The sequence below is a fragment of the Thermobia domestica genome, chromosome 13 (genome assembly GCF_964235325.1).
Source record: "Thermobia domestica chromosome 13, izTheDome1.hap1.1, whole genome shotgun sequence".
Lineage (NCBI taxonomy): Eukaryota > Metazoa > Arthropoda > Insecta > Zygentoma > Lepismatidae > Thermobia > Thermobia domestica.
This window is the reverse complement of record NC_137466.1, coordinates 75473843-75501327: the sequence shown is the minus strand read 5'-3', so window position 1 is coordinate 75501327 and position 27485 is coordinate 75473843. Positions and strand designations below refer to the sequence as shown.

The following is a 27485-nucleotide window of genomic DNA, read 5'->3' as shown; positions in this document are numbered from 1 at the left end:
GTTCGAAAAATTTTTAGTTTAAAATTTCTTGCACTCTGCGGAACCGTTTCGAAAAGAATCGGAGCAGTTTAAGTAAGAAAAATCTGGCAACACTGTTTCCATTAATGAAGCGCTTACTGAGCAATAAATCGCTTAAACTCACAACAATGTGTTATAAGAAATCTACAAGCAACACCCCTCTTTCACCATTGTTACTTCCAGAGACATAGGCTACTAATTCAAGGACAGGATCTCCATCAAGGTAAAAAAGCTGGTAATCATCTTATCTGTCAAAGAGAATGATAATATTTAATGTAAACTTCAGTACAATATCATGATACCAAAAAAGGGTTATTTAAGGATGGGTTGAACCCTCCACGGGAACTTTACGCATAACCATTAAAAAAAATCCAGGTCGAGGGTGATCACTGTCATACCACTCTGAATGTCTAGCATTGGGGTGAGGGTAAGATTATGTGACTTCTATCCTCCAATCAAAATTGAGGTACCAAAACATTCATCTTATCCATAAAATGAAACAAATGAGTGAGGGATTTTCCCACGTATTCTGTTCACCGTGTGATGGGTCTAAAATCATGTGACTTCTATCTTCCAATCAGTATCGTAATACCAAAGTATACATCAGAAAGGACACCCTAATTTCAAAAATCCTAGGACCTAAAATCACGTGATCTCTATCATCCAATCAGAATCAAGGTACCAAAGCACTTATCTTACCCGTAAAAGGAAATGAATTAGTGATGGATTTCCCCGCAAGGGTAAAACATGACGTCATACCATGTGACCTGTTCACCGTGTAGCGGGTCTAAGATCATGTAACCTCTATCAGCCAATCAGTATCATAGTACCAAAGTACTCATCAAAGAGGATACCCAAATTTCAAAATCCCAGGGTCTAAGATCATGTGACCGCTATCAACCAATCAAATTCAAGGTACCAAACCACTCATCTTACCCATAAAAGGGAACGAATTTTAAAAAATCCCTGAGCCTAAGATCACGTGACCTCTATCAGCCAATCATAAACACTCATCTTACCCGTAAAAGGGAACGAATTTCAAATATCGCAGGGTCTAAAATCACGTGACAGCTATCAACCAATCAGAAACACACATTTTACCCGTAAAAGGGAACAAATTAGTGAGGGATTTCCCCGCAGGGTGACTCATGACGTCATACCACGTGACCTGAAAATTTGAATTTCCCGCGTGGGCGGGGCCTAACGTCACGTGACCTCTCTCAGCCAATCAGAATCGAGAAAATTTTTGCTGACTCGGCTCAATATACGTCGGGGACTACTACTTCAGGTATATAATCATATAAAATGATAAAGTCTCATCAAAGAAAGTAAATTAGTTCAATAACCGACCAAGTGGTGAACACATGGTAACACCAATATTTGACATTTTTTTTTTCCATAAAAGAAGACAAGCAGGACCACCTACATGTACAGGATTATATATTCGATTCCTACGGAACATTTGCCATTTTTTGGACAATTTCCAAATTTTACGTGTGATCCTATGTACTCCTCCCAACATTTAAGAGGAATGCGTTACTACGAAAGAGAATGGATCCCTATACTCAACTATATAACTATATAACATGATAAACCTTTATCAAAGGAATAAAATAGGTAAAAAAAAAAAAAAACTCTACAAATTTTGATTCTTCAATTTTTTTTACCCATAAAAAGGCACGATATGATCTACCAAACTTATTAGAGGTACATAACCCGTTCTTATACTATCGTACCAATTTCGTTCTATGTACCCCGTCTATAAATTTGAGGACGCGGGTCCTCATTACACAACACAACACACTACATCATAATTTTTCCGAAAGTTGTCGTGAAAAATTGTTTTCTTATTATATTAGCTAGGAGTTACGAACCTTATTCTTGACTGATTTGAGCCCATGATCAGAGGCCGATCTAGAAGGGGAAAACTGAAGGGGGGGGGAGGCAGCCAGACTATGATAGGTATGTCATAAGTTTACTATAAACTTTCAAAAATATATAAATAATAACTTCAATTATTTTTGTCACTTAAAAAACTGGGGGTCTAGGCCCCCCAGCTCAGGGCTAGATCCGTCACTGTCCATGATATTGAAATGATCGAAAAGCCCTAAATAAAATATACACGATTTTGCATCAAAATCGGATGATTTTATTTTCCAAAGTTGTACTAAAAAATGTTATTATCACATTTTGTGTATGTGAAAACTTGCAACATGGTGTTTATTTTATCTCTTTTACCTGCTCAGTCTTAATGCATTCCAGCTCAAAACAATAAGATGAGTACCTAACATTGGAGGAAGGCACATGTGAGATCTCAATAAATTAGATAAATTGTGCGCTAATTATCATCGATTACGTACACATATGGACAGACACACAAATATCGGTTGAGTGCAACAGTAGAAACGCGTTCCAACAAAAATAGGCCAAACGATAGAACTAATTAAAGAGATTGTGAGTGATTTAACATTTTTTTTTTTTTTTTTACAGAAATCAACGAGTGTGTTTGTTTTGGACACGTAATAATAATAATATCAAATTGTCATAATTTACATTAACTTATCGTTCTCAGATAAATGTAGAATGATCATAATTTGAAGTGTATCTAGAGTGATAAAACACAGATTGTATCAGTTACTTTCAATTGCCTTGTTTCAAGTAGGTAACGTGAATAGAAGCTAATTGTCGTCATAGGGAATGTACCAAAGAGTTAGAAATAATAAGGAATGCGAGAAAATAATAAAAAAGACGTAAATTGGTTCTTATACAATTACGTATTTGCATACTTCTTCATGCTTTCATACACTCGAATCTATACATAATACATTCCACCTACACTTTCTGAGCCTTTTTCAACGAGCTAATAATAGCACCACTAAAACTGTGAGCGCAAATTATTTAGACATCTTATGACAATTTGGAAATTAGAAAGACAAATATAGAAGGTAAATGTATTTCTTAGTAGCTAAAAATGATTCACTCTCGATCAACTGTTGTAAGTAAATGCCATATCCGTTGATCGAGAATTAATCATTTCTAACCATGCAGTGGAGGGCAAGGGAGGCATTTGCCCTCCCAGATTTTCGAAGGGTATTTAGATCTTGGAAAAACATGTCAAAATATACTAATTTCTTCTCATATACTATAGTATTTAATACATTTATATTAAATAGTATAGTTTACTGTAGTTAATATGGATGCGTGCGTAAATAATTGTTGATTTACTGTATATGATGTCTTATTTGTATACGTGCAAAACAAAACTGAGTGTGCACTTGTGACTATGTGTATCTGTCAGTGTTTTGCCCCTCGCCCCTTTCGACGACCTTCTGCCAACGTTCTGGCAGACCACGGATTCCATCGCGGTAAAGCTTGGTGGGCCATAAAGCGAAGAAGGTATCAAATACATTTTACACCTCTATTAGGAATTTGAACTGGCGTCCTCGAAAGTGATTTCCAAGGAATGGAACAGATGATAATCGGACGGTGCAATGTCCGGGGAGTATGGCGGATGCAATAGTGTTTCCCAGCCAAGGCGTAGAATGTTATCTCGGGTCATCCTAGCCTCGCGGGGCTTAGCGTTGTTCTGTAACAGGAGGACCCTTTGCGATTCAGAAGTGCTGATTCAAGAGTTCAGAGTTTTTCTTGAACGTGGCTCAACTGCTGACAGTACAAAGTTGCACTGATGCTCTGATCAGCTGGTAGCAGTTCCCGATGCACGATGCCGCGAGCAGTCCACCAAACACAAGGAAGACCTCGTTCTGGTGCAGTACTGGTTTCGGTTGTTTTGGAACCGGTTCATGTAGGGATGCATTCGAGTCGAGTCGAGTCGAGATTTAAGCCTGTCTCGACTCGTCTCGAGAAAATGTTGTCTCGACTCGTGTCTCGACTCGAAAATATGTTTCTGTCTCGACTCGTGTCTCGACTCGACAGTCTCTGTCTCGACTCGACTCGAATTCGAGTCGAGACGTCTCGAAATTCGAGTCGAGACAAAATGTACGAGTTAAAATATACGCACACATCAGCCAGACCATCATGACTACCTACCTAATTGTCAGTATGTCGACTTTTGGCATGGATAAAAACGGCGACACGTCTTGGCATACACGCAATGATCCTTGATAGGTCGCTGGAGAGAGCTGGCACCACATGTGCTCACTCAGGTCACCTAATTCCCGTAAATTCCGGGAAGGGGGCGATGTGTTCTGACGTCACGTTCAATCACATCCCACAAGGGACATCACTCAAATGTACGGCTCCAATTTCAATGAAACTTTTTTTGCTGATAGAAGGCATGTATGCATCATTACTTGTGATGACAAATTTTTGCCATGGTGCATGTTTTCTATTTTCTTAAATAACTTTTAAGAGTTGTGATGTGGTTATTAGAGATTACTACAGAAGTCCCTTACTACCCTTTGTAAACGGAGCGTTAATGAAGAAAAGTGAAGAAAAACCATGTGGATACATATAAGTCCTGAGGGAAGTCGTATGGTAGATATGACCTTGATGGCAGCCATCTTGAAATCCGCCATTTTGAATTAAGGTCAAGTTTTCAAAATGGGAATAGGGTAATATGATACATAATTTCGGGCTAGAATTTAATTAGAAAAATAATGGTGAGGTTAGTTTTAAGATACACCCATTTGGGGGAAAGTTACAGGCATATTAATTGTTTTTACTTACTGTGTGCGTAAGTCCCTTCTTACTTTCGTCTCAAGACCTGTAAATCGATCGCAACGGCAGAGCCCGGTTTCGCACTAGTGTTTAGAAATCTTTAAACTCACTTGAGGCAATATTTGTGGATTATTGTATTGTATTTTGCCTTTAATTAAATTTGAACCCACTTCATGATCTTGTGTAAAGTATCATTAAAAGAGAATTTCTGTTTTTATGGAGAACGTAAGCATAGCAATTATAAAAGGTGAGTAAGGTGCGTATGTATTTATAAGAAAGTTTATTTTACGAGTCTTTTGTGGTTCCGCCAACCTATTCTTTAGTTGTTTTTTTTTTTTTTTTAAATACTCATATCTCATAAATAAAAGAGCTATTATAAAATCTCTTACCACTATTCTTTAATACTTATAAAATTTTATTTATTGTAAAAGCACTGGCGAGATATTTCTTATCGCCCACTAAAATTATGGTGGAGCTCCTTCGTAGCTAACGGTTAGTATACTTGCCTTTGGCGTGGGAAACCTGGGCTTGATTCCCGGTGGGAGTTCATGTGGTTCGGATTCCACGTTAATCAGTAGGTCCACGTCTCACATAGCCTCGCTGCTGAACGGGACGTTACATTGACTACATTATAAAATTGTAATTTGTGACGACTAAAATATCAGAAATTAAAGATTATTCTTTGGGTTTTGGAACATTTTGAAAAACGTGAAAAACTGGTACTGCACCGATACAACACACCTTTTGGATTTGTCATTGTGTAAAGTGATACAAACTAAAGAAGAATTACAACTTTATGAAATTGTATTAGGACTTATTTAGAAATAAACACCAAATAAGTGTAATAGTTCATATCCGTATCAAATACCAAGTTTATGATGAATCAACTACACAACGTAGGATCCAAAAACGCTCATTGCAATTTGTTCCATCCTTCAGTCGAACCAGGAACTGAAACATAAAGAGTGACATTTTCTTTTTAAAGATACTTTGTCCAGCTAAGTATTGTGAAGGTTTATGTCAGTAGAAGGAATTGCATTCCATTATACAAGCGCAATTTCACAACTTTATGTACACATTACTAAATATCGAACACCCTTGTCCATATGATTAGCGTACGCGTCTTTGGTGCGAGAGACCTAGGTTCGATTTCCGATGGGAACTCCTATGGTTCTGAACCCACGTTAATTTGTAAGTTCACGTCTCATATAGCCTTGATGCTGAAAGGGACACTAAACTCTAATCTAATACTAAATACAAATATTTAAAGAAAAATGATGACGAACCAAGATGACGTGAATTTGGCTATCAAATCCATTTTGTGTTTTCAGTTATTTTCTAGTAGTATTTTTTCTAGGCATCCTTTCAAAAGACAGTGATGCAAATTTCGTAACTGCGAATTCCTGTTAGAAGCCATGAAATTATCCGATTAGATGCAAAATTTCCCGTCCACTAAAATAGATACCGTAAATTTACAATATCTAACAATAAATAATTTTGAAAGATATCGCTTTCGAGGGAAAAAATGAAGTGAAATCTTTGAGTTTTACGTCCCACGGTTATGCCGGTTAGGCTAAAGGAGAGGGGTGAGAAATTAGTGAAATCGTGGAATGAAGAAAGTGGGAGGAACGGAAGAACCCCGAGGAAACCCATGCACACGGTGTTTGTCCACTACAAAGTTCACTTGGTGCGAGCTGGGATCGAACCAGGGTCCCCAAGCACCAGAGGTGAACGATCTACCACTGAGCCACCGCGGCCCCGCTTTAGAGGGGCCATGACGTATAGTTGAACTCATTCTCGTAGTATGAAAGGCATTATTTATAATTATGCATGATAGGATCACAAACAAAATTTAAAAATATTATGTGCACTTTCTTTTAACAAACATTATATTGTCTTTTATGGTGTGGAAGGGAATGTTATGTTCGAAAAAAAAAAAGTCCTTAACACGATTCTTGTTGCTACACACTGCATGTTCCTAGCCACAGAAAAGATGCAGCGATAGGTAGGCTATTTTTCAATTGCTTTACATTAGTTTGATGTTTCAAGTCTTTTGTGTGTTTCTGAAGTTCACTTTTACCACAAAAGAGCTCAATATTGACATGTCTTACATAGCTTTGGTTCAATTCTCAACACGGACTGCAACTACCCGTTAAATTGTGCATCCGAAAGGCACTCTTTGTTAAACCTCGCTTATCACCGCTCATCCTAATAATATATATATAACTTCACCGCGAAGCAAATGTTGCATTTCTCTCTTTCATCCTAACACAAAACAAAACTAACCACAGCTGTGACACGAAGGAGCTATTTCGAAAAGAAACAAGCTGTGCTTCATAGAGATGTGTACCAAATGATAGAAGTATAAAGTATTGTTTTCTTTCCTGTTTATTGATATCAGTTGGTGTTCTTAATGAGTTTACTCATTAGTTTAGAAATAGTATATATGGAATTTGGACATATGTTGTACGTATTTTCCTGAGAAATTGATGAGACCAGAAAAATTATAAGGACAGATGGAATAGGTTTAAGCGCATCTACGTGACTTTATCAAATATTTATTCTCCATAATGGTACCACGCGGAAAACTTGGTATACTATAATCTTTGCCTCCCTCTGTTAGCTGTTTCGTATCATATATATTGGATGGTTTTGATATTTCTTCTGATCATTAAAATATAGCAATGGTACCTGTGTGCGTGCAGAAATGCAAAAGCACAAGATAACTTCCTATTTGTTTTGGAAACAACAACACCCATTTCACGTGTGCGAGAGAAATTGAGCACAGCGAGATCGGGTGTTTATGTTTACTCACGGTCAGTTCGCAGCAGGAGTCCATGGTAAAAGATTTGGCTAACTATCTCTTCATATTGACGTGAAAACACTCGCAAAACCCTACAAATACAAAAGAATGCGCTTCAAAGAAAGTTTAGACACAGATGTTTCAATTTTCTCTTAGCATCTTTCTTCAGCAAAAGAGTCGGTTCATTGTATTCGAAAAAGGGAAGGGAGAAAGGGTGAATTTATATTTTATGGGGGGGTAACATTGTAAGTAGTATAAACAATACATACCGCTTCTGACTCGACCCTCATCCTACCTCAAGTTGTAAAGTAGAAACTACTAGAAAGGAACAGAAGTATTCAACATGACTGCGACTTGAGTTTCAGTTCACAATACTAAAACCAGTGAGCAAGTAAACAGTCTTTTGTAGGATCGTGTTTTACTTCTTGAATTTATTTTTGAACATTTCTGTGAATTCAACAACAGAACGCAGTAGAAATACGGACTAGTTTTTACTTCAACCATTACTTTCGCTCCAACCCAGGGATGCCACATTTATGATTTCGTATAATACTAGATTTAGTGATTTTACTATTGAACTAGTGATCTAGTACGTACTTTGGGTAAATAGGCACATTCTAGTGATTTTTTTGCATTTTTTTCTGATGCAGGCAAATGACAAGGAAATGGTTCTTAAAATAAAAGGAAGAAGTATATTGCAGTTCAAAACAAATGTAGAAACTTTAAATTATTTTTTTTCTTTCTCTGACTGAGTGAAACCCCTGCTGTGTAACGACCTTAGGTAAACAACGGCTATCTTTGGTCCGCTACCTCCTTTTGTTAGCCGACATGAGATGTGTTACTTTTTTTTTTTAAGAAAGTGAAGAAATAATTATCCAGTACATTTACGTTTTGTCAGGCACACAGGCGCAGTCTGTACTTGTTTCCTAACGAATTTTAGCAACATAACATAAATGAAACATGTGTACCAGAAAATAGAGGCAGTACAAACGGACATTTTCATCTGTGACACATTTGATGAGAAATATAGTTAGATGTCACGTGCAAGCACTCTAAACATGTCCTATCCTTTAATTCTATTCGTATGTTTATGTAGGTGAGACTGAGAAATCAAGAAACAATAATAACTGGTTTTCTTCCAGGGCAAAAATCTAAATGTGAAGGGGTGTTACACTGGGACTTTAATTGCGTCCTTTGTACAAGATTGACAAGTAATCGCAATTTTACAAGATTAACAAGTAATCGCAATTTTTTAATTTATTAGTTCTTGGGGAGAGGAAGATGGAAGCGAACACTCGTAAGGACCTCTGCAAGAAAACATGAATACTATCCGCCACTGTTTGTTACATTACACAAAATAGTTATATATATACAGGGGCGGATCCAGGATATGATCAAGGGAGGGGCTAAACCATATTTTTCCGTTTTATCCAGTGTAAAGCAGGACTGAAATCCATTTTATCCAGTGTATACCCGAGCGTCAAGGGGGGGGCTATAGCCCCTATAGCCCCCCTTAGATCCGCCACTGTATATATATATATATATACGAGGGCTAGTCAAGAAAGACTTGGATTGATTTTTTTTCTAGGCAATTTATTATTACTCAGCAACAGGCACATGATCCTTTTTCAAAGTAGTCCCCGCCCATTTGAATGCACTTTTTCATTCGAGTCTTCCAGTCCTCAAACACGTGTCGCAGGCCATTCTTTGAGAGGTCCTTCAAAACCGCCTCCGATGCCTTCAGAACCTCGGAATTATCGGAGAAGCGGCGTCCACGCAGTCTGGATTTTAGGACAGGGAATAGAAAAAAGTCGCACGGTGCGGTAGGCGTCTCCACCATCCTCAAACCTTTGCAACAGCTCCCTGCAAGTCTCCACTCGAACGGCCTTCTGCTCTGGTGTCAGGAGTCGCGGAATCCATCGCGCACACACTCGGCTCATGTGGAGGTGGTCATGCAAAATTTTGAAGGCACTGCCATGAGATATGCGTAGTGCGGCTGCCAGATCGTCGATACTGATGCGGCGATCTTCTCTAACAATGACTGCTGCCGTGTTAATGTTCACCTCAGTAACAGCTGACGCTGATACACCTGGTCCACCAGCTTTCGTGATTGTCATTCGGCCCTCTTTAAACTCTTTGAACCACCAGAACACGGTACTTCGTGGCAGAGCGTCATCTTTGTAGGCTGCTCTCAACATTCCTAGAGTTTCTGTTGCAATTTTCCCCAGGCGATAGCAGAACCGTATAGCTGCAAATTGTTCATCTCGTAATGACTCCATTTCTTCTACAGGCGACTTCTAGAGGCGGCGCAGAACATCACCTGCAATAAAAAGTCGTGGTTACCAAACATGCAATGATTCCTTAACAACATTTTATATATATGCACAGCAAGACCCACCCTACTTGTATGCCAAACTATGAAGCTCCAGCGTTAACAGAACTGCCGGGGAAAAAATCAGTCCAAGTCTTTCTTGACTTGCCCTCGTATATATATATATATATATATATATATATATATATATATATATATATATATATATATATATATATATATATATATATATAATATTGAGTTTTAGTCAGGGTTTTCATTCTGCAGGAGAGGGGAGGATAGTAATACCTGGCGAACATTTTCTATTCTCAGACTGTTGCAAATGATAGTATTTCCTTCATTATAGCTTGGCCAAGCTAGTTGCATTATATATAAGGATTAAGTTAGCCTAAAAAGCTTAAATTTTTATGGCAGTTTTACTCTGTAGCCATGTTTCTCATTTTCCGTCTACGGGACTCTGTGTTCGGAAATTTTCGATGGCTTCCAAGTCGGAAAATAAGTGTATCAAAGGCATATATATTATATGTATGGTTATATGAGGCATGGATCTACAGTTTAAAGTGGAATACCGGTAACAACTTCATGAGCTTCCACCGTAAATCGAACCAGAGTCTCCCGCGATCAAGGTGTATGTGTTAACCATACAGCCACGAGGAAATTCACATAAGCACACACACATATATATTGTTGAGTTGATTTTGACTTTACCGTCTCTTTCAGCAGCGAGGATATATGAAGTGTAGACCTACTGATTAACGTGGAATCCGAACTACATGAGCTCGCGCCGGGAATTGAACCCGAGTCTTCCACGACAAAGACGCGTACACTAGCCACGGAGTTCACACACACACACACAGAATCAGAGTCCTCACACACCAAGGGTAAAAGCTGTGCCACTGAGTCACAGCAGCCACGAGGCTAGGTCGAGTCCACTTTACGTTCATAGTTTCTTAGTACATAAATGTTACGATTATGAAATAGATTTTCCTTAATGAGCTGCATATAAACAAAAGCTTTCGAAATGTATTAAACAATTAGCTCGATTTGAGTGTGAACTTAAAGTTATATCAGAGTGTAAATACGGATACGCACCAAAGCTCGAAAACTTAATACACTATTTCTCCTATATAGTCAGCATGTACCAAGCAATCGTTCAGCTTTCATTTGAGAGGATGGAAATCGAAGGCTCCTGAACACCTATGTTACTAATGTGCGGAATGTATTTATCTTACAGTGAACTGCTTCGATGCCAAGTGGCCTAACTCCAAAATTGAAATTTTCCAGGAGTGAAAGTTAAAGTTCAATATCTCATGAACAATTCATATTTCTTTTATGTTGGGAACCAAAACCATAACTACTGTATGTAGTTCATTGTTTTATAATTTAGTGTTTACAAAAATCCTTTAAAAAAATACCTATTCACAGAAGTGAAAGGTACTTATCTGTACTAGTTCTTGGCATCCAAGCAGTCCATTTACTGTAATACTAGCTTAATATACCCATTCTTAGCATGGGGGCTGTATTTGGAAGTCAACACCTGTGGAAGTAGCACCATTCATTTCAGCGACCGCGAAAACTATGAATTTGACACTAGTATCAATCAATATGGGCTATTTATACATGTCTCGGTATTCCTCACCCGCTGACACCCGGCCCGCGTACAGTGGTAGCTGAATTTATAAGTCATCGCTGATGGAAGTGTCACCATTGATCTCAGCGACCGTGAAAACTATGGATTTGACACTAATGTCGATCAATTTGGATTACTTTTACTACATGTCTCGGTAAACGCGCCCCTGAGACCCCCCTGGTTACAATTTTGACAAAAACGCTTTGCCTTAGACTGGGACCTGGACCAAGGTATCCGTGACCAAAATTTGGTAACTCTCAGTCAACTTGTCTGGTCCTCAGGTCGGTCCCAGTAAACGTCCCCTCCGAGACCCCCCTGGTTCGAAATTTAAAAATAAACGCTTCGTCTTGATCTGGGGCCTGGACCAAGGTACCCGTGACCAAATTTTGGGAACTCTCGGTCCACTCGTCTGGTCCCCAGGTCGCACACAAACAGACAGACAAACTCACAAACAAACTCTTTATTTTATTTATATTAGATAAGATATACTATGTAAAATAGTCTCGTATCACAATATGTGATGTACAACAAATGTTTCATTATATATTATCCGTAGCTCGTGATATGCTGCAACATATTAAAGCCTCAAAATAGTTGGGCAAGCGAATAATCCAGAAGTTACGTAACCCTATTGCGTTCATGGGAACAAAAACAATAATTATAACTATGCTAAATTACTATAGACTATCAACTGCTCATTCAGAGAATTTATGAAGTTCACTTTATCGCAATAGTTTTATACAAACTAGATTTAAACTACGGATAATAGTTTTATACAAACTAGATAATCAATTATTATTATTATCATTATATTTGCAGTACAACCAAATACAACAACATTAACTATTAGTTCTAATTAACTGAATTGAGCTGAAAATTAAATCTTGATCTTTAAAGATTAATTATTAATTTTATGCGTTCTGTACCTTTCTGAAGGAATAAAAGCTGGAATTGGTTTCAAGGCTGTTTCTGAGTGAATACTTTCTTCAAAATAATATTAAAAATTATAGAAAAATTTTCGAGACATTCGAGTCGAGTCGAGATTTTTAAGAGCCGTCTCGACTCGACTCGTGTCTCGACTCTCGAATTTTACAAAGTGTGTCTCGACTCGAATCTCGACTCGAATTCGAGTCGAGTCGAGTCGAGATTCGAGACCTGTCTCGACTCGAGCGCATCCCTAGGTTCATGGGATGCTAACCAATGATGACGGCGCCGTGGAGCTTCGTACAGGACCGATTTCTCATCACATGTCAACACCCTGCCCAGAAATGGCTCTTTCCTCAGACAAGATAGCAAAGAAACACAGGTGTCTGCTCGCGTTGCCTTCTGGCCTGGAGTCAAATCATGTGGGACCCATCGACCCAACTTGTAGTGCTTCCCAAGATGATGGAGGTGCTGTTGAGTGGTTTCTCCACTCATACTGAATTGTAGTCCCCGTTCCTCACATGTCTGGCCATTGTTCGCCTCAATTGCTGCCTGAAAATCATTTTGTACGTGTGTTGGTCTTCCCGCACGTGCTGCGTCTTCGAGTGTTTCATCACCGTCACTAAACTTGTTAAACCACCACTGCACTGTTTGCGTAGTCACGACACCCTCACCAAAGGCCTGGCTTATCTTCCGCCCCGCTCCAGCGGCGTTTGATCCTAGTTTGAACTCGTATAGCATACACGCCCTTAGGACACTCTGTGAAGATCTCATGTTCACTCTGTCCTTACGCAAGTTCACGGTGTAGCTGAACTCCCACAAGCAGGTAGTATGTTAGATATACCCACATCAACAACTGACCTTCGCCTTATCTCCATTCACATTCAACTCTCGGTGTGAGGGCCAATTGAACACAGACTTCCACAAAAAGAGAACTTTCTTGGTTGCCTTTATATTTTTATTATTATTATTATTATTATTATTATTATTATTATTATTATTATTATTATTATTATTATTATTATTATAATATGCGTGGTAATTTCGTATCTGAAGTACGGTAAGTTTGCGTACTTTACGTTTTTTTTTTGTTTTGTTTTTTCGTGTTTCAAATTTCGTGTAGGTCCACCTGTAGATCTGAATTCAGAACACAAACTTGTGAGGAGATGCCGGTAATTTTATTTTGTAGGGATGGCAACACTCAACGCTGTCTAATCGTCTAAATCGTATAATTATGTTGAGAATCTTCACGTACTCTCGTGCATGAACCAAACGAAAGTTTAAGCTTTGTAATAGTTAATCACACTGCTGAGACTGACCACTTAGTTCTGCTGCTTTCGTCTATCAGTCAACGTTTAGATTTGAGTGAGTGTGCGTCATTGAAACGATGATCTTAAACCAACAACAAAAGAACTGATATCTCTTTAATATTGTTGGTAGAAGACAAATAAAAGTACGGCGACAGGTTTGAATGTTTGTGAAGAAGTTTTCTGGAATTCCGATGCCCTTTCTACAAATAGCTCACTAGTTAAATACTGTAAAGGAATTTTTGATGAGAAGTAGTTCATGATTTGCAAAAGAAGTTGAAGGTAACGGTGATAAATACAATATGTGAAAATTTGCCCAAGATGCGGAAAACAATCCATTATTCCAGTGTTTTTCAATCTTTTCCCGTATTTGCCACGCTGTGTAATTTCAAGTCCTGCGGCATATGCAAGATTTTTTTTTTTCAGAGCTAAATCAAGTTACTTTATATTTTCGATATAAGGAAACATTAGGCCTATCTATAGAACTAAACTTCCTGCTTATCAAATAACGGGAAATAACTGTTGTTATAATTTTCAGATATAAAAAAAATGTAAATTTCTTTAAAGCATTAAGTTCCAACTGGCATATCAGTGGTTCCATCGCGGTACACTATTTGAAACAGGAGCGTAATATGGGAGTGTGCAGAGGGTGCATTGCTCCCTTGAATTTGAGATACATGTATACAGGGAGACCGGTGTTATTTGAGTCAAGGAGCTGTATGAGTCAATATGAGAAAAACATTCACTACTTATTTGTTGTGTAGCACCATAAACTTCTGTTCAATTCTCAGTTTTTGTTCGTGTAAATGTTAATGGTTTTATTATTCTCAATTTATTCAACAGTTGCCAGGAGTGGGAATATTTTTTTTAGCAAGGTGATTTGCAACAACTATTTTCTTGATCTGATATAATGTTATGTGTACAGCAAATAAGGTGCCAAAGATGTGAATTCATATATATATATATATATATATATATATATATATATATATATATATATATATATATATATATATTGAAGTGTTTGCATGTGTGTAAGACACAATTCTAATATACTTCACACGCTATTTCATCACCTTTGATCGTCACGTCTGCGAGTAGCGGTTCATTACTCGCAAAAGCAAATAACGAGCTTATTTGAATCAATCCAACTCTGAGAAAAGCATAAGATTGAAAATTTGTTTAAATATGAAATTCATGAGATATGTGTTGGAGCTTCGGGAGAAAACAATTTGTTTGTGTTAAGTGCTCGTGAAGTGAATATTTCTTTAACAACTTTTAAACTCTCTTGTTTCACAACTTGGTAAAATGCGCTGATTTTAAATTTTAACTCACTAATGAGTAAAGACTAGTTTGGATAAGATATTCTTCTCTAAAATAATTATTACCATTTAGTTTTCATTCAGTAACATAGTATAAAAGTTAGATTTTTTAAAAAATATAACAAAAGTATAGCAACTACTCAAGAATTCCCCTCAGAGACCCAAATACCCCCGTGCTTTTTGCAAAATTCGTTTTCTGCCATTTTCACTTTAATATTATTTTCCTGACTATCGGTTTCATGGTATGACTTTATTTCTTTGATAGGTTGTAGTATGATAACTTACTAATATTTTGACGTTATAAGTTAAATTGTCTATTGCGTTAGTTTTCAGAAAAAATAGATTTTCTCTTACAGTACTCAAATAGCCTTGGTCTCCTCTTTATACTTTAATCAATAATATGACACCTGGCTTCGATTTCCGACGGGAGCTCATGTGGTTCGGATTCCATGTTAATCAGTAGATCCCGTCTCATATAGCCTCGCTGTTGAAAGGGACGTTAAATTCAAAACCAACTGAATCAACTCAATAATATGGCAATGTACAAATGATAAAAACGTGAAACTCTTATCGATGGAGAATTTTGCCCCTCTCCTAATCAAAACTTGAAATGACAATGCTAATTTGAAAATGGCTGCTATAACTTGAAAAGAATGATTTGATCGCCGGCTCAGTTGGCTAAATATACCAAAACAAACCTTCAAGTTTAATAGGATGGCAATAGCTAGAAACAGAAACGCCCACAGGATTTTTTCCAAGGGGGCGCGGAAGATCGATACACAAGAAAAGTTAAGAATATACACACCCTGGTAAACATAATCCTTCATGTAAACCAATTATTTTTGGTACACATTGAATAACTTTATCAACTACTGTAAACATATTAAATATTGTAATGGGTGCATAAGCAAATCTAACATGTATTAACGTGTATTTCGAAGAACCGAATCTCTTTTGAAAATCTAAGGGAGTGCAATTGTCCTCCTGCCACCAGCTGCGAGTGACCGTGATTTTAGTGATAGAAGGCTTACCCCTGGGACTAGGAATAACTGATTTGACCCCAGACTAAATCATCTTGTGGTGGACAATATCGCATGTATGGATATCTCGCGGTTTTTCCGTTTCTTCCCACATTCACATCCCACCAATTCTTTCACTATCATTCACACTTATTAATGATCCACCTCTTTTAGCCTAAAGAGCATAATCGTGGCACGTAAAACTAAAAAATTAATTTCATTTCCTTGCTCTTTCGAAATACGGGATATTACAAACAGACAGGCGAAGGGACACCGACTGGTAGCTCCCTTTGAGATAAACTGCATGGTGGACGGAGAGGCAGAAAGATTAAATCCAAACCTCTCTTTTTGTCTTTTAAAATAGAATATTTACTGATACTTGAGTGGTATATTTTCACGGTCCTTTTGCGTCATTCATTTTTATTTACAATGCTTTTATTAGCATGTTTTTCTATTTATTCGAGTCAAGTCTTAACTTAAATTTCACATACTTCCAGTCTAGCTAGACCTCTGAACGTTTGTACAGATACGCAAACCCGATAACTATAGAATATTTTAACATTTTTCTCTTTCTAGCTTATTGATTTTCTATTTTAGAAACAGTAATCGAGCGCCTGCTTCTTATACAACCCTATCTATCCGAAAGTTTGGCTGGTTGCAAATAACTAGGCGTTCTGTTGACAATATCAAGTTCTCGAACAAGTTTGAGCATTTTGCTCTTCGTAATAATAGTGCAGGAATTTTAGGTCAAAAGTAGGGGTATATATATCATACTAGCAAGGAACTTTGCACCGTTGTAGTACTTGACCTCCTTGTCAACATACTAAAAGTCCCCTAAGATTGATCTTTAGCTTCGGCTGCCCTATTGGAAAATGACAGCCGAATTTCAGTTTTTCTCCGATTAACTCCACAATGAGCAGAGATAGCGTAAACTATAAAGAGTAATGATATGTAGAGAATGAAAAAAACACACATTTTGATGTAATACATCTCTCTAGCTTTATTCGTTCAGGAGATATGAAGTTTTAAGTTATGCGAACTTTGTTACTTTGTGCAGATAGTACGGTTTCTCTGGCAGAATTCGATCACTATAGATTGCATACTTACTCAAATTGTGCACCGTAAAACCGTAATATCTGCACACAATATCAAAGTTCCCAAAACTTAATAATTCATATCTCCTGAACGAATAAAGCTAGAGGGAGGTATTATACATCAAAATGTGTGTTTTTTCATTCTCTACATATCATTACTGTTTACAGTTTACGCCATCTCTGCTCATTGTGGAGTTATCGGCAAAAAACTGAAAATTGGCTGCCATTTTCCAATATGGCGGCCGATGCTCAAAGTCAATCTTAGGGGACTTTTAGTATGTTGACAAGGAGGTCAAGTACTACAACAGTGCAAAGTTCCTTGCTTGTATGATTTTTTTGTTGTTTCTTTTTCGCAAAAATCCTGCATTAATAAGTGGAAAGAGACCACCACCTTTCACAAGGCAATAAAAAAATAACAACCCTTAGAAACAAGCTTCTATAAAATGCACTATAAGCGTATTTTTTGTAGCCTGTCAGTGCCTTACTAACGTAATTTAGAAAAAAAATATTAAAATTTTTTCTTTTCTTTTTTTTCTTTCTTTTTTTTTTTTTTTTTTTTTGTTTGGTAAAATATAGAAATAAGGCTAACAAGAAACCCCTTGAGTGAGAGGTCGGAAGTGCAATCTCCAGTAAGGCTCATTTGAAAGTGTAGTGTAAACAATGATGAGAGGATAAATATTAGCTGCTAATGACTCACCGTGTGCATCACGAGGGCGACAGAAAATGCTTGTCCGGGAGGTGCAGAGATCAGCCATCTATGGGATATATATATTACATTTCACAAAATGCACATCGTCGATATTCACGAAATGTTCAAAACAAACCATTAACTTGCACCCTGAACACCGACTGAAAAATGACGGCCACAGTGATCACAAATGTTCGCACCATCAAGATCTAAGGCGAACTTTTTGGGAGTTACAAACCGTTCAGGGCGTTCAGCTAGGTATGCACTTTTAAAGAATGCATATAGAATCATAATAATACATCGGGGGGATGAGATGGCACCCGCTTCATCAATATGGTTCTATATGCATTCATTAGCAGTCATTAGCAGCTAATATTTTTCCTGTCATTTTTGTTTACACTACACTTTCAAATGAGCCTTACTAGAGATTGCACTTCCGACCTCGCACTCAAGGGGTTCCTTGTAAGTAAGATAAAGCATTGGGTGGAGTGAACCATTTCCCTACTATTCATAAAGGCATTAGCACTCAACCTTGAGAATCGCGCCTAATGCTTTTAGTCTGTATGGTTTGCTGAGAATGGGAGCATCAAACGGTCACGTTACAGGATATCCAGTTGGAAACAATAAATTTACGTATTATTTAACAAGATAATACATTAGCCGAATACTTGTCTTGGTGTTTAATAGGCCTTGGAATGTGAATTTCTTGGAAGAGAAGAGTTCAAAACTTTATTTTCACTTCTTTTCTGTAACATGTAGATTATTTTCTTATATTGTACTTTCATTGAAGTGAGACAAACCAAAATATGTGCTTTAGTAAACGAAATTTTATTATCACTCCCCTTAAATTTTACTCCAGTAATAATAATAATAATAATAATAATAATAATAATAATAATAATAATAATAATAATAATAATAATAATAATAATAATAATAATAATAATAATAATAATGCTTTCATATATTTTTAAGTTAAATTCTGTCCTTAGCGAGATGTTTTAACACTTCCGCGAACTAATTTAATAGGAATATGTCAAGGTTCTACATACTAAAATTAATGCGTGTGCCTTTTGTGTATGTGGGCAAGCGTTCAATTCCTGTTGGGGATCGAATTTCGGTATTGTCCCAGTAACATGAAACAGTTTGAGAACTACTTGACTTAAGAGATATTAAGCTCCTAACATAACTACGATGAGATCCACTATGCTGCCCACAAATTACGCAACTATAAAACTACCTGGCTAGCCAAAGCACTCCATCTTACGTGGTATTAAGGTTTATTTACTTGAAGTACAGTACAACCCCTCAAATCCGAACCCCGGAAATCCGAAAACCCGGCAAATCCGAACACGTTCTCAGGAGAAAAAAATAACTACAGCTGGAAAATAATAATAATAAAAAAAATAGATTTAATCACACAAATTTAGTTTTTTAAAAAGGTTTGAACATTTTTAGACTTAATGCTTATTCTAAATCATTATCTAATTATATTCTTACAAGAAGACTGTTATAGATATGCGACAATCATTTTGGACATGAGTGTACACCCGTCAGTCAAGGTCACTGCCCTTTCGACCACTGGGCCACCCTGTCTAACATCAGTCGTTGTTTTACCGCCAATTCAGTGACGAAATAAGTACATAATATTATTTCCCGGGTAATCCGAACCCCCCGAAATCCGAACAGGCTTCAGCCCCAATTAGTTCGGATTTGAGGGGTTGTACTATATATTATAAACATGACTTTTCTCTTCACTTTTATCGCATAAACTTCGATGAAATTTACATTGTATGCATGGGTTTGTTATCCCGTTTCTTTCTACTTTCTTCATTCCATATTTCATTCATGATCATCGTCACCGTCTGCTTTAGCATCGGTACTTAATTATGGTATGTTAAATTGTCATATTACTCTTCTTCTAAAGCCCAGACCACCTATTGCCACTAGAGCACAAAATAATACATTTGAACTTGATTGATTAAAAGTGCAATTATTTACTATGACTCGGGAATATTGCCCTTTTCCTAGATAATATTGACCCTGAAGAGATATATATTATATACTCGCATATAAAACATTGTACTAGGCGCCAAAATCCTGGTTAATACCAGTAGCCAGTTCCAACTAATGAAAGTTATTTCAATGTAACCAACACAGATAATAAACGATAACCTTTTCAAAATGACATGTACGAAGTCAAAGATAATTATTTGCTTCTGTCTGTTAACAGATAGATTTTGAAAATTATATTAACCTTATGATATTTAATAGGGTATAATAAGAATAGCTTTGTATTTTAGTGTTTAGACATTAGTATAATGTATAGCAAGATGAAAAATGCATACAGTAATTTGACATAATATCATATTTCCTGGTAGATAGACGATGAAATAGTAAAACAGTTTCACTTCTAGTTTCATATACAAATGCATAAATAAGAGTGCTAGCTTGTCTATAGTTGGGGATTCTGTTATCAGTGTTGCAAATACCTTGACCTTTCAAGAAGTAAGAAAATCTTATGATATATTGCAGTAACTTTTTTCTTTTCTTTTGTAACTAACCTTCAACTCAAAAGATCAACATACAAACAACACTAAAAAAAATCTGAAATTAGATTTAGAATTTTGATTGCGATTTGCAGAAAGAATATATAATTCCTTTTCCAATTCCCCTGTTCATGAATATCATGAATTATTGTTCGGTTTGTTTGAAATATGACGTTATTTTTCAGCATGAGGCTATATGAGACATGAACCTGCAGCTTAACGTGGGATACAAACGTCATAAGCTCTAACGGTAAGCTGTAGATCCACATCTCACAAGGCAGCAGACATAAGTTTTCTAAGGAAGTGGTACACTTCAAAAATGATAATTAGTCGCTGTGAGTCAGTAATAGAGCATTCCCCTGCTGTACTGTCGCTAGATGGAGCGCAAATTCCTCCACATCAAAACACTATATGAGTTTGTTATCTAGGACTTCCTAGTTCCTCACATTTAGTCATTTCATCAATCATTTATTTTTTTATATGCATATATGGAGTTTCTTTGTCATCTTTGGTATTCAGAATTTAATTGTGAGTCTACATTTTTGTCCCAAAATATTTTTTTTCTTAATTATACAAAGATAATGACTAGATTAATAGCACATATAATATATAGTGTATTGATATTGACACGTTGGAATGATCGTTTTAAACTCATCAACTTGTATTACTAATTTAAAGTAATAAATTTAATATTGTTTGGTATATACCTTATACTAAACATTTATTCCAAGAAATTTACAGGCAACAACAATGAGAATGAGAGAGGATAAGTATACTTGAAGACAGTCTAAATTATTTATTATATTGGTGTATGAAATTCGAAGAAGAGAGATTTTGACAAGTAACTAATAAATATATTATTCCATATTTATCTTTGCTTACCATATTTCGAACCACACGTCTTAATTTTCCAAGCACTAAGAAGCAGTGACCATTGTATTATATTGTATTGTATTTATTTGCGTCCGTTTTTCATACATTAGCACTGTATTGCAATGCTTTTGAAGTGACACGTCATTTGTATATAAACACAAAAGTAAAAGAAACAATAAATAATGTAAATTACACACATTAGATTAATAATTATGTCTTACATTTTGTATGGTATCGCAGTAAATGATTATTACTTGCAGTATATGTAGAAATCCTTGGTCATATATCTAATGCTCAAAAGAAGTAATGATACTGATTTACTGTAGATCGTGTAAAATTTTTATGCAGTTAGCAATTCATGTATTCTTCTACCGAGCAAAAGCAGTATTGTAGTAGATATTTCTAGTTTTTTTTTTTTTTTTTTTAATATAATTAGCAACAGAGTTCTGAGTCTTTCTTTGGCAAGTTTATTGTAAAGCATGATACTTGCGTATTTACACCCTTTTTAATATAATTCAGTTCTGTGTTGTACAATAGAAAAGTTTTGTTTGTTTCTTGTATCATGATTATGTTGTTGTTCTACTTGCGTAAGGACACTCTGTAAGTGTCTCTTTACAAATATCAGCAAATGTAAGATCTAGAAACAGGATACTGGAAGTTTTTTCTTACTATTCGTTTTTGTATTGTAAAAATTATTTTGGCTTTGTATGTATTTCCCCAAAATATAATGCCATTATGTTAAATTCGACTGGAATAATCCAAAGTAAATTGTTCTTAAAGTAGAATCTTTCAATGCGTTTTGAAATATTTTAATTGCGAAATAAATCTGATTTGAATGGGTGCGCAGGACTGAAATTCCACCTAGAACAATATCACCTTCACTCTCAATGTGGGTAACGAAAGTAGGTTAATGATACTATTTTTTTTTCGCTCCGCGTGTATTGAAAGTTCCCCAGGAGAAACAGGAGTACCATTTCAGTTTTTTTTGGGGGGGGGGAAGGGGAGCTGATACATAAGAAGAGGTACACGATTTTCCTTAGTATATTCTATACTATTGCCGGTTAGTGTACGCGCGTTTGATGTGGGTGATCCATGTTCGATTCCCGGCAAGAGCTCCTGTGGTTCGGATTTCATGTTAATCAGTAGGTCCACGTTTCATATAACCTCGCTGCTAAACGGGACATTAAACTCAAAATCAACTCAATTCCTATGCTATTGCTTAAAATATCAACCTCAATGAGCAATTACTCTCTGTCCTCTAAATAGACCCTTGGGAAGAAATTTTATGAAACCATCACTGCCAAGAAGAACAACGTGCTAAATAAAAAAACAAAGAAAGCAAGAAAACTGAAAATTCTATATTTACTCCACAAAACAAAATCGCGGAAGTAATATAAAAAAAATTGAGTGCTTACCGTCCTGTTCGGTCACCTTCTTTACGTCCCGTTTTTCCTTCTTCCTAATTTTCTTTTTGTGTTGAACTGGGGTACGTCTTGTTGTTGTCGTTGTTGTTGTTGAAGAAGAACTAGAACTCACACTCTGCGTTGATTCAGCAAGTTGGCTCTGTCCATGATCATGTTGATGTAAAGCCAATTTATCATGAACTTCTTTAAAAGTTCCATTCACCTTGTGGAAAGACACTGTATGATTTTTCTCAAATTTCAGACGACCTAATCCTAAATTTTCCAACAGATGTTCAAATCCTTCAAAGGTCATTACTCCCTTATGACCATATTTTTCAAATATCTGCTGCAAGAAAAATCTATGATCTTTCGGAAGCGACTGATCAATTTTAGCATCAATTCTTCCCTTTGAAGAATCAATACGATGAGCGATACAAATTGATAAACATACTGAGCACAACATCATATGGCGCAAAAGGAACCATGTACGAGAGTTCTTGAACCCGGAGGTCATTTCTCGTTCACTAATAACTCACACAAAGCAAACACAAGTAGAAAATTAAGTTTATGTATTGACGGAAGCAATCGCAACCTGAATCTGTCGTTAATAAAACGTGAAGAATGACTAGAGAAACACTTCCTAGGTTCTTCTTTAAAGTGGATCTTTGAGGTTATCTCTTACATACGAAGATAAATTAAACTCAAAGTACAACAGGATTTTTCACTGACCGTAGCGCTATGAAGGCATACAAATCGTTCGGCCTCTCTGTTGCTCTATTGACAGAGAGAGAGAGAGAGAGAGAGAGAAGGGTAAATGGAGTCAAATTAATGAAGGTCACGTGACCCTGAGTGTGGGACTCTATTTGACAAAGATATCTGCTCTGGTTCAACAGTGAGTACGCAGTGTCATAAAAGAGAGAAAAAGAGAAACGTGATATGAACAGAAATGATGAGATTAAGTTATAGATAGAGATATTTCGACGTACCAGATGTTTCATTGTTTCGAGCCGCGATAAATGATAGTGATAATTGAATCTACCAGCTTCTGGAGAAATGCCATTACATCACAAACAGAGTCCAATTTGAATGCTACGTTACTTCATGAGCATTTTTAAGGCGCCGGTTTCTGCGTAACTTAGGAGAATCGTTTAGGTACGCAGTGGTGCTATTCAGCCGGTTCGCACAGGTTCGCGAGAACCGGCTGTTAAAATATTTCGAGTTCGCAGAACCATTTGTTATACCGAGTCATAAACTCATACACACACACACAGCATGTTTTTCGCCCATGGGCCCTAGCGAAATTGCCGCCCCTAACCACATTAATCGCATCGCTCTCCAAAACTTCCAATCTCCTGAATCCACTTCTTAAAATATTACTTTTACGTTTGCTACTAAATTATAATTATTACTGTTACTAATTATTTCTATTACTAGTTATTACTGATCTTATTTCTTATTACTCATTTTATGTAATACTAGCAGCGTTCACCCCGCTTCGCTGCGGTCACCCCGGAACGCAATAAACGTTGTTACTTAGATAATTTTTACTTTTTCGCTTTCAAGTGATATGATAAAAACCATAGAAGATTGCAGTAAATGTTAACATTATATCGCCTGTCATTTATGTTAACCCGCCCCGCTTCGCTGCGGTCACCCCGGAACGCAATAAACTTTGTTACTTAGATAATTTTTACTTTTTCGCTTTCAAATTGCAGTAAATGTTAACATTATAGCGCCTGTCATTTATGTTAACCCGCCGAGTGACACGGTCATGCGGGTTGCATATAAATACGTTTATTTTTATACCTATGATGAACTAACAAAGGATTTGTACGTTATGGACACTTGAATGGTCAATTATCTCAAGACACTGGTAATTAAAAATTAAAGTGATATGATAAAAACCATCTAGGGTCCAAATCCTAATAACCCCCCAAAAATGAAAGAAATTGGTTCAGCCGTATTAGCGTGATGAGCGGACAAAGGAATTTGTACGTTCTCTTTTATATATATAGATATTTTGATTGCTATATCTGGCCAGCATTTGGAGTAGATTCATTAAAACTTACCTGGCTTCTGCCTAACCTATTCAACATTACATGGTGTAAAAGACGGCAAAATATAAAACAATCTTAAATGATATAAAGAGTTATATTATTGTACCTAAAAATTTACAAAATTACTCTCTGAAACTTTTGTATATCAAAACTGTTTACGACTTGCTTTGACTTTGGCAAGATCATTAATAACGTAATCTAAATCAAGTTTAACAGTCAAGTCATTTTCGATGGCTAGAACAGCTAGATGAACCAATCTCTTCTGAGACAAAGTAGATCTCAAATAGTTCTTGATTCTTGACAGTGTGGAAAATGATCTTTCCGCCGCACAGTTAGTTGCTGCTGTACGCAAAAACCCTTTAAGTAAATACTTATTTTAGGATGTGTCCTGAAGATTATTCGATATGATAAATCGGTTAAGTTGCGATAGTGACATTTCTTCAGCACTTCCCAACTTCTCTTGAGCTAAAAGTCCTTTTAAATGAAGACACTCAACAACATACGAAGATTCTTCGATGTCAGCTGCATATACTTCCTGCAGAGAATAGGGATGCGCACGAGACAAGATTTGTGGCTGTCTCGTCTCGAAAATGTGCTGTAAAAGTGATGTCTCGACTCGAAAAATGTATATTTTACAATTGGAAGAACCATGTCTCGACTCGAATTTTGTCAGGAAAATCCTGTCTCGACTCGTCTCGTGCGCATCCCTAGCAGAGAAGTCGCAGCTGTAGTGATTTCTTTGGCACTCAAGTTGCATAGATTTCTTAAGGAAAATCTGCTGAGAAATTCGTTGTAGACCGCGATTCTCTAATTCAATTCGGAAAGAAGCTTGTCAATGACCACAACAAAGGGATGTACCTAAAAATTTACAAAATGACTTTCTGAAACTTTTGTGTATCAGACGATGATCTGGGTTTTCTATCTCCTTTTCCTCTTCTGATTCATCAAAAAAATTCTTCCTTTCTCTTAATCTTTAAGGCAGGGATGCAAATAACCAACAAAATTTTACTCGCCCAATAAAAAAGCTACTATCCCACATCCCACAATAGAAATCATTTACTTACCTTCGGTATGATATTAAATACTCGCCCGCACCAATGAACCACTCGTCCCGGGCAAGTGGGAGAGTGGTTATTTGCATCCCTGCCTTATTGCTATTTCCTATACATTCACCGTCAATTTCAAAAACCTTCTGGACAGTCTTTAGTTTTTCCCCTCAAACCACCTTAATAACTAACCGACTTATGACAATATTTGCTAAGACTAATTTGCTGCAATAATATCGTAGTGACGGCCATTAAAAAAATAGCTTTCACTTATTTTATTGAGTCTTGGTGGAATATGTATTTTCAATAGTTTTATCGTTTCTTAAATATTTTTTAAAAATTGCGCCCCTTAAAATTTGCCGCCCTGGTCCCGAGACCATGTCACCCATGCCTAAATCAGGCCTTGCACACACACACAGGCAGCTGGAAGGGAGACTTCGTTGGATACAAATTTTTCACAGTCCAAAATATTTCGCACCCTTGCTATAAAAGTGCCACAACTCAAAAATTGTCAATTTTAAGTTATGTATATATTCGTATTAGTGAGGAGCTCCTCCGTTACTAAGCGGTTAGCGTACGCGCCTTTGGCGCGGGAGACCCGGGTTCGATTCCCGGCGGGAGCTCATGTGGTTCGGATTCCACATTAATCAGTAGGTCCACGTCTCATATAGCCTCGCTGCTGAACGGGACGTTAAACTCAAAATCAACTCAACTCGTATTAGTGAGCCTGCCGTCTATTGAGCAATACAAGAATCATAGCCCTAACTTTTCTAGAACCTGCACGAGAGCGCTAGTTTCACTAGTGAATAACATTAAAGTGAATGTATTACCAACACTTCCAAATGCGATTTACTCAAAACTAACTTTTTTTGAGTTGTGGAATTTTTGTAGTAAGGGTGCGAATTGATCTATTTAAAGAACCTCGCTTTGCTCTGTACATACCAGAATAATAATGGCGGGGTGGGGAACGATAAATTTTGTTTTATCTTTGCTTCTAGCTTAGGCGTTTATTCCTCAGTGCCGTACCGTAGGAGGGCGACTGCCTTGGGCGCAAAAAGTAAGGGAGCGCAAAATTCAGGAGGAAAGAAAAGAGAGAGAGGAAAAATTACTTGGACTAATACTAGTATGTACTTAAATCCTCTTCTTGCTTTAGGAAATGGTCCTATAGTGTTAGCCATGTTAGGAAAATGCATGTGCACATACATAAAATGGACGGAAAAAGTAATAAAAATTGCTCAAAATCAAGTGGAAGTAAAGTTTCTTTTTGAAAATTTTCTTACGCTTCGCGCCAACCGTGATGGCGCTTGGGCGCTGGTCTGTTGACCTCACTCATACAGTGGGTACGAGGTCACCGTCGTATGCTCTCACCCCCATCGTATACTCTCGACCCGCTGATTTTTCACGGCACGTCACTGTTATTCCTTAATCTCAAATGCTCAGATGTCAAGAATGAGAAGTGAGATTATGAGTGAAGGGGCCAGTGTTATTTAGATTTGAAACTCATACATACCATTATCAACTGTCGATACATTGCTGGATGAAGGTCTTTCCAGAACTTTTTGACAATAATCTATATTGGATAATTCGTTTCCAAGAGACTCTCAGTGCTACATAATTTCATCACACCACCTTGTATTAGGATGCTGTGTAGGTCGCTATTTGTCACTTGTGGTATCTAGTAAAAGCTTTGGTTTTGTCTACTTTGTATAGTTGTTTCCTAAGTGAATTATACCTATCCTATAT

General features: G+C 36.9%; 1 protein-coding gene across 1 annotated transcript in view; it reads right to left on the bottom strand.

Annotated features, from left to right (window-relative positions):
- LOC145668253 (zinc transporter ZIP5-like) overlaps positions 1-23388 on the bottom strand; it is an 83632-nt gene extending 60244 nt beyond the window's left edge. The window contains exon 1 of the mRNA XM_081735941.1: positions 22652-23388. Coding sequence (XP_081592067.1) covers positions 22652-23153 — 502 coding nt within the window. The 5' untranslated portion in view covers positions 23154-23388. The remainder of the gene's footprint in view (positions 1-22651) is intronic.
- Positions 23389-27485: the final 4097 nt, after the last annotated feature.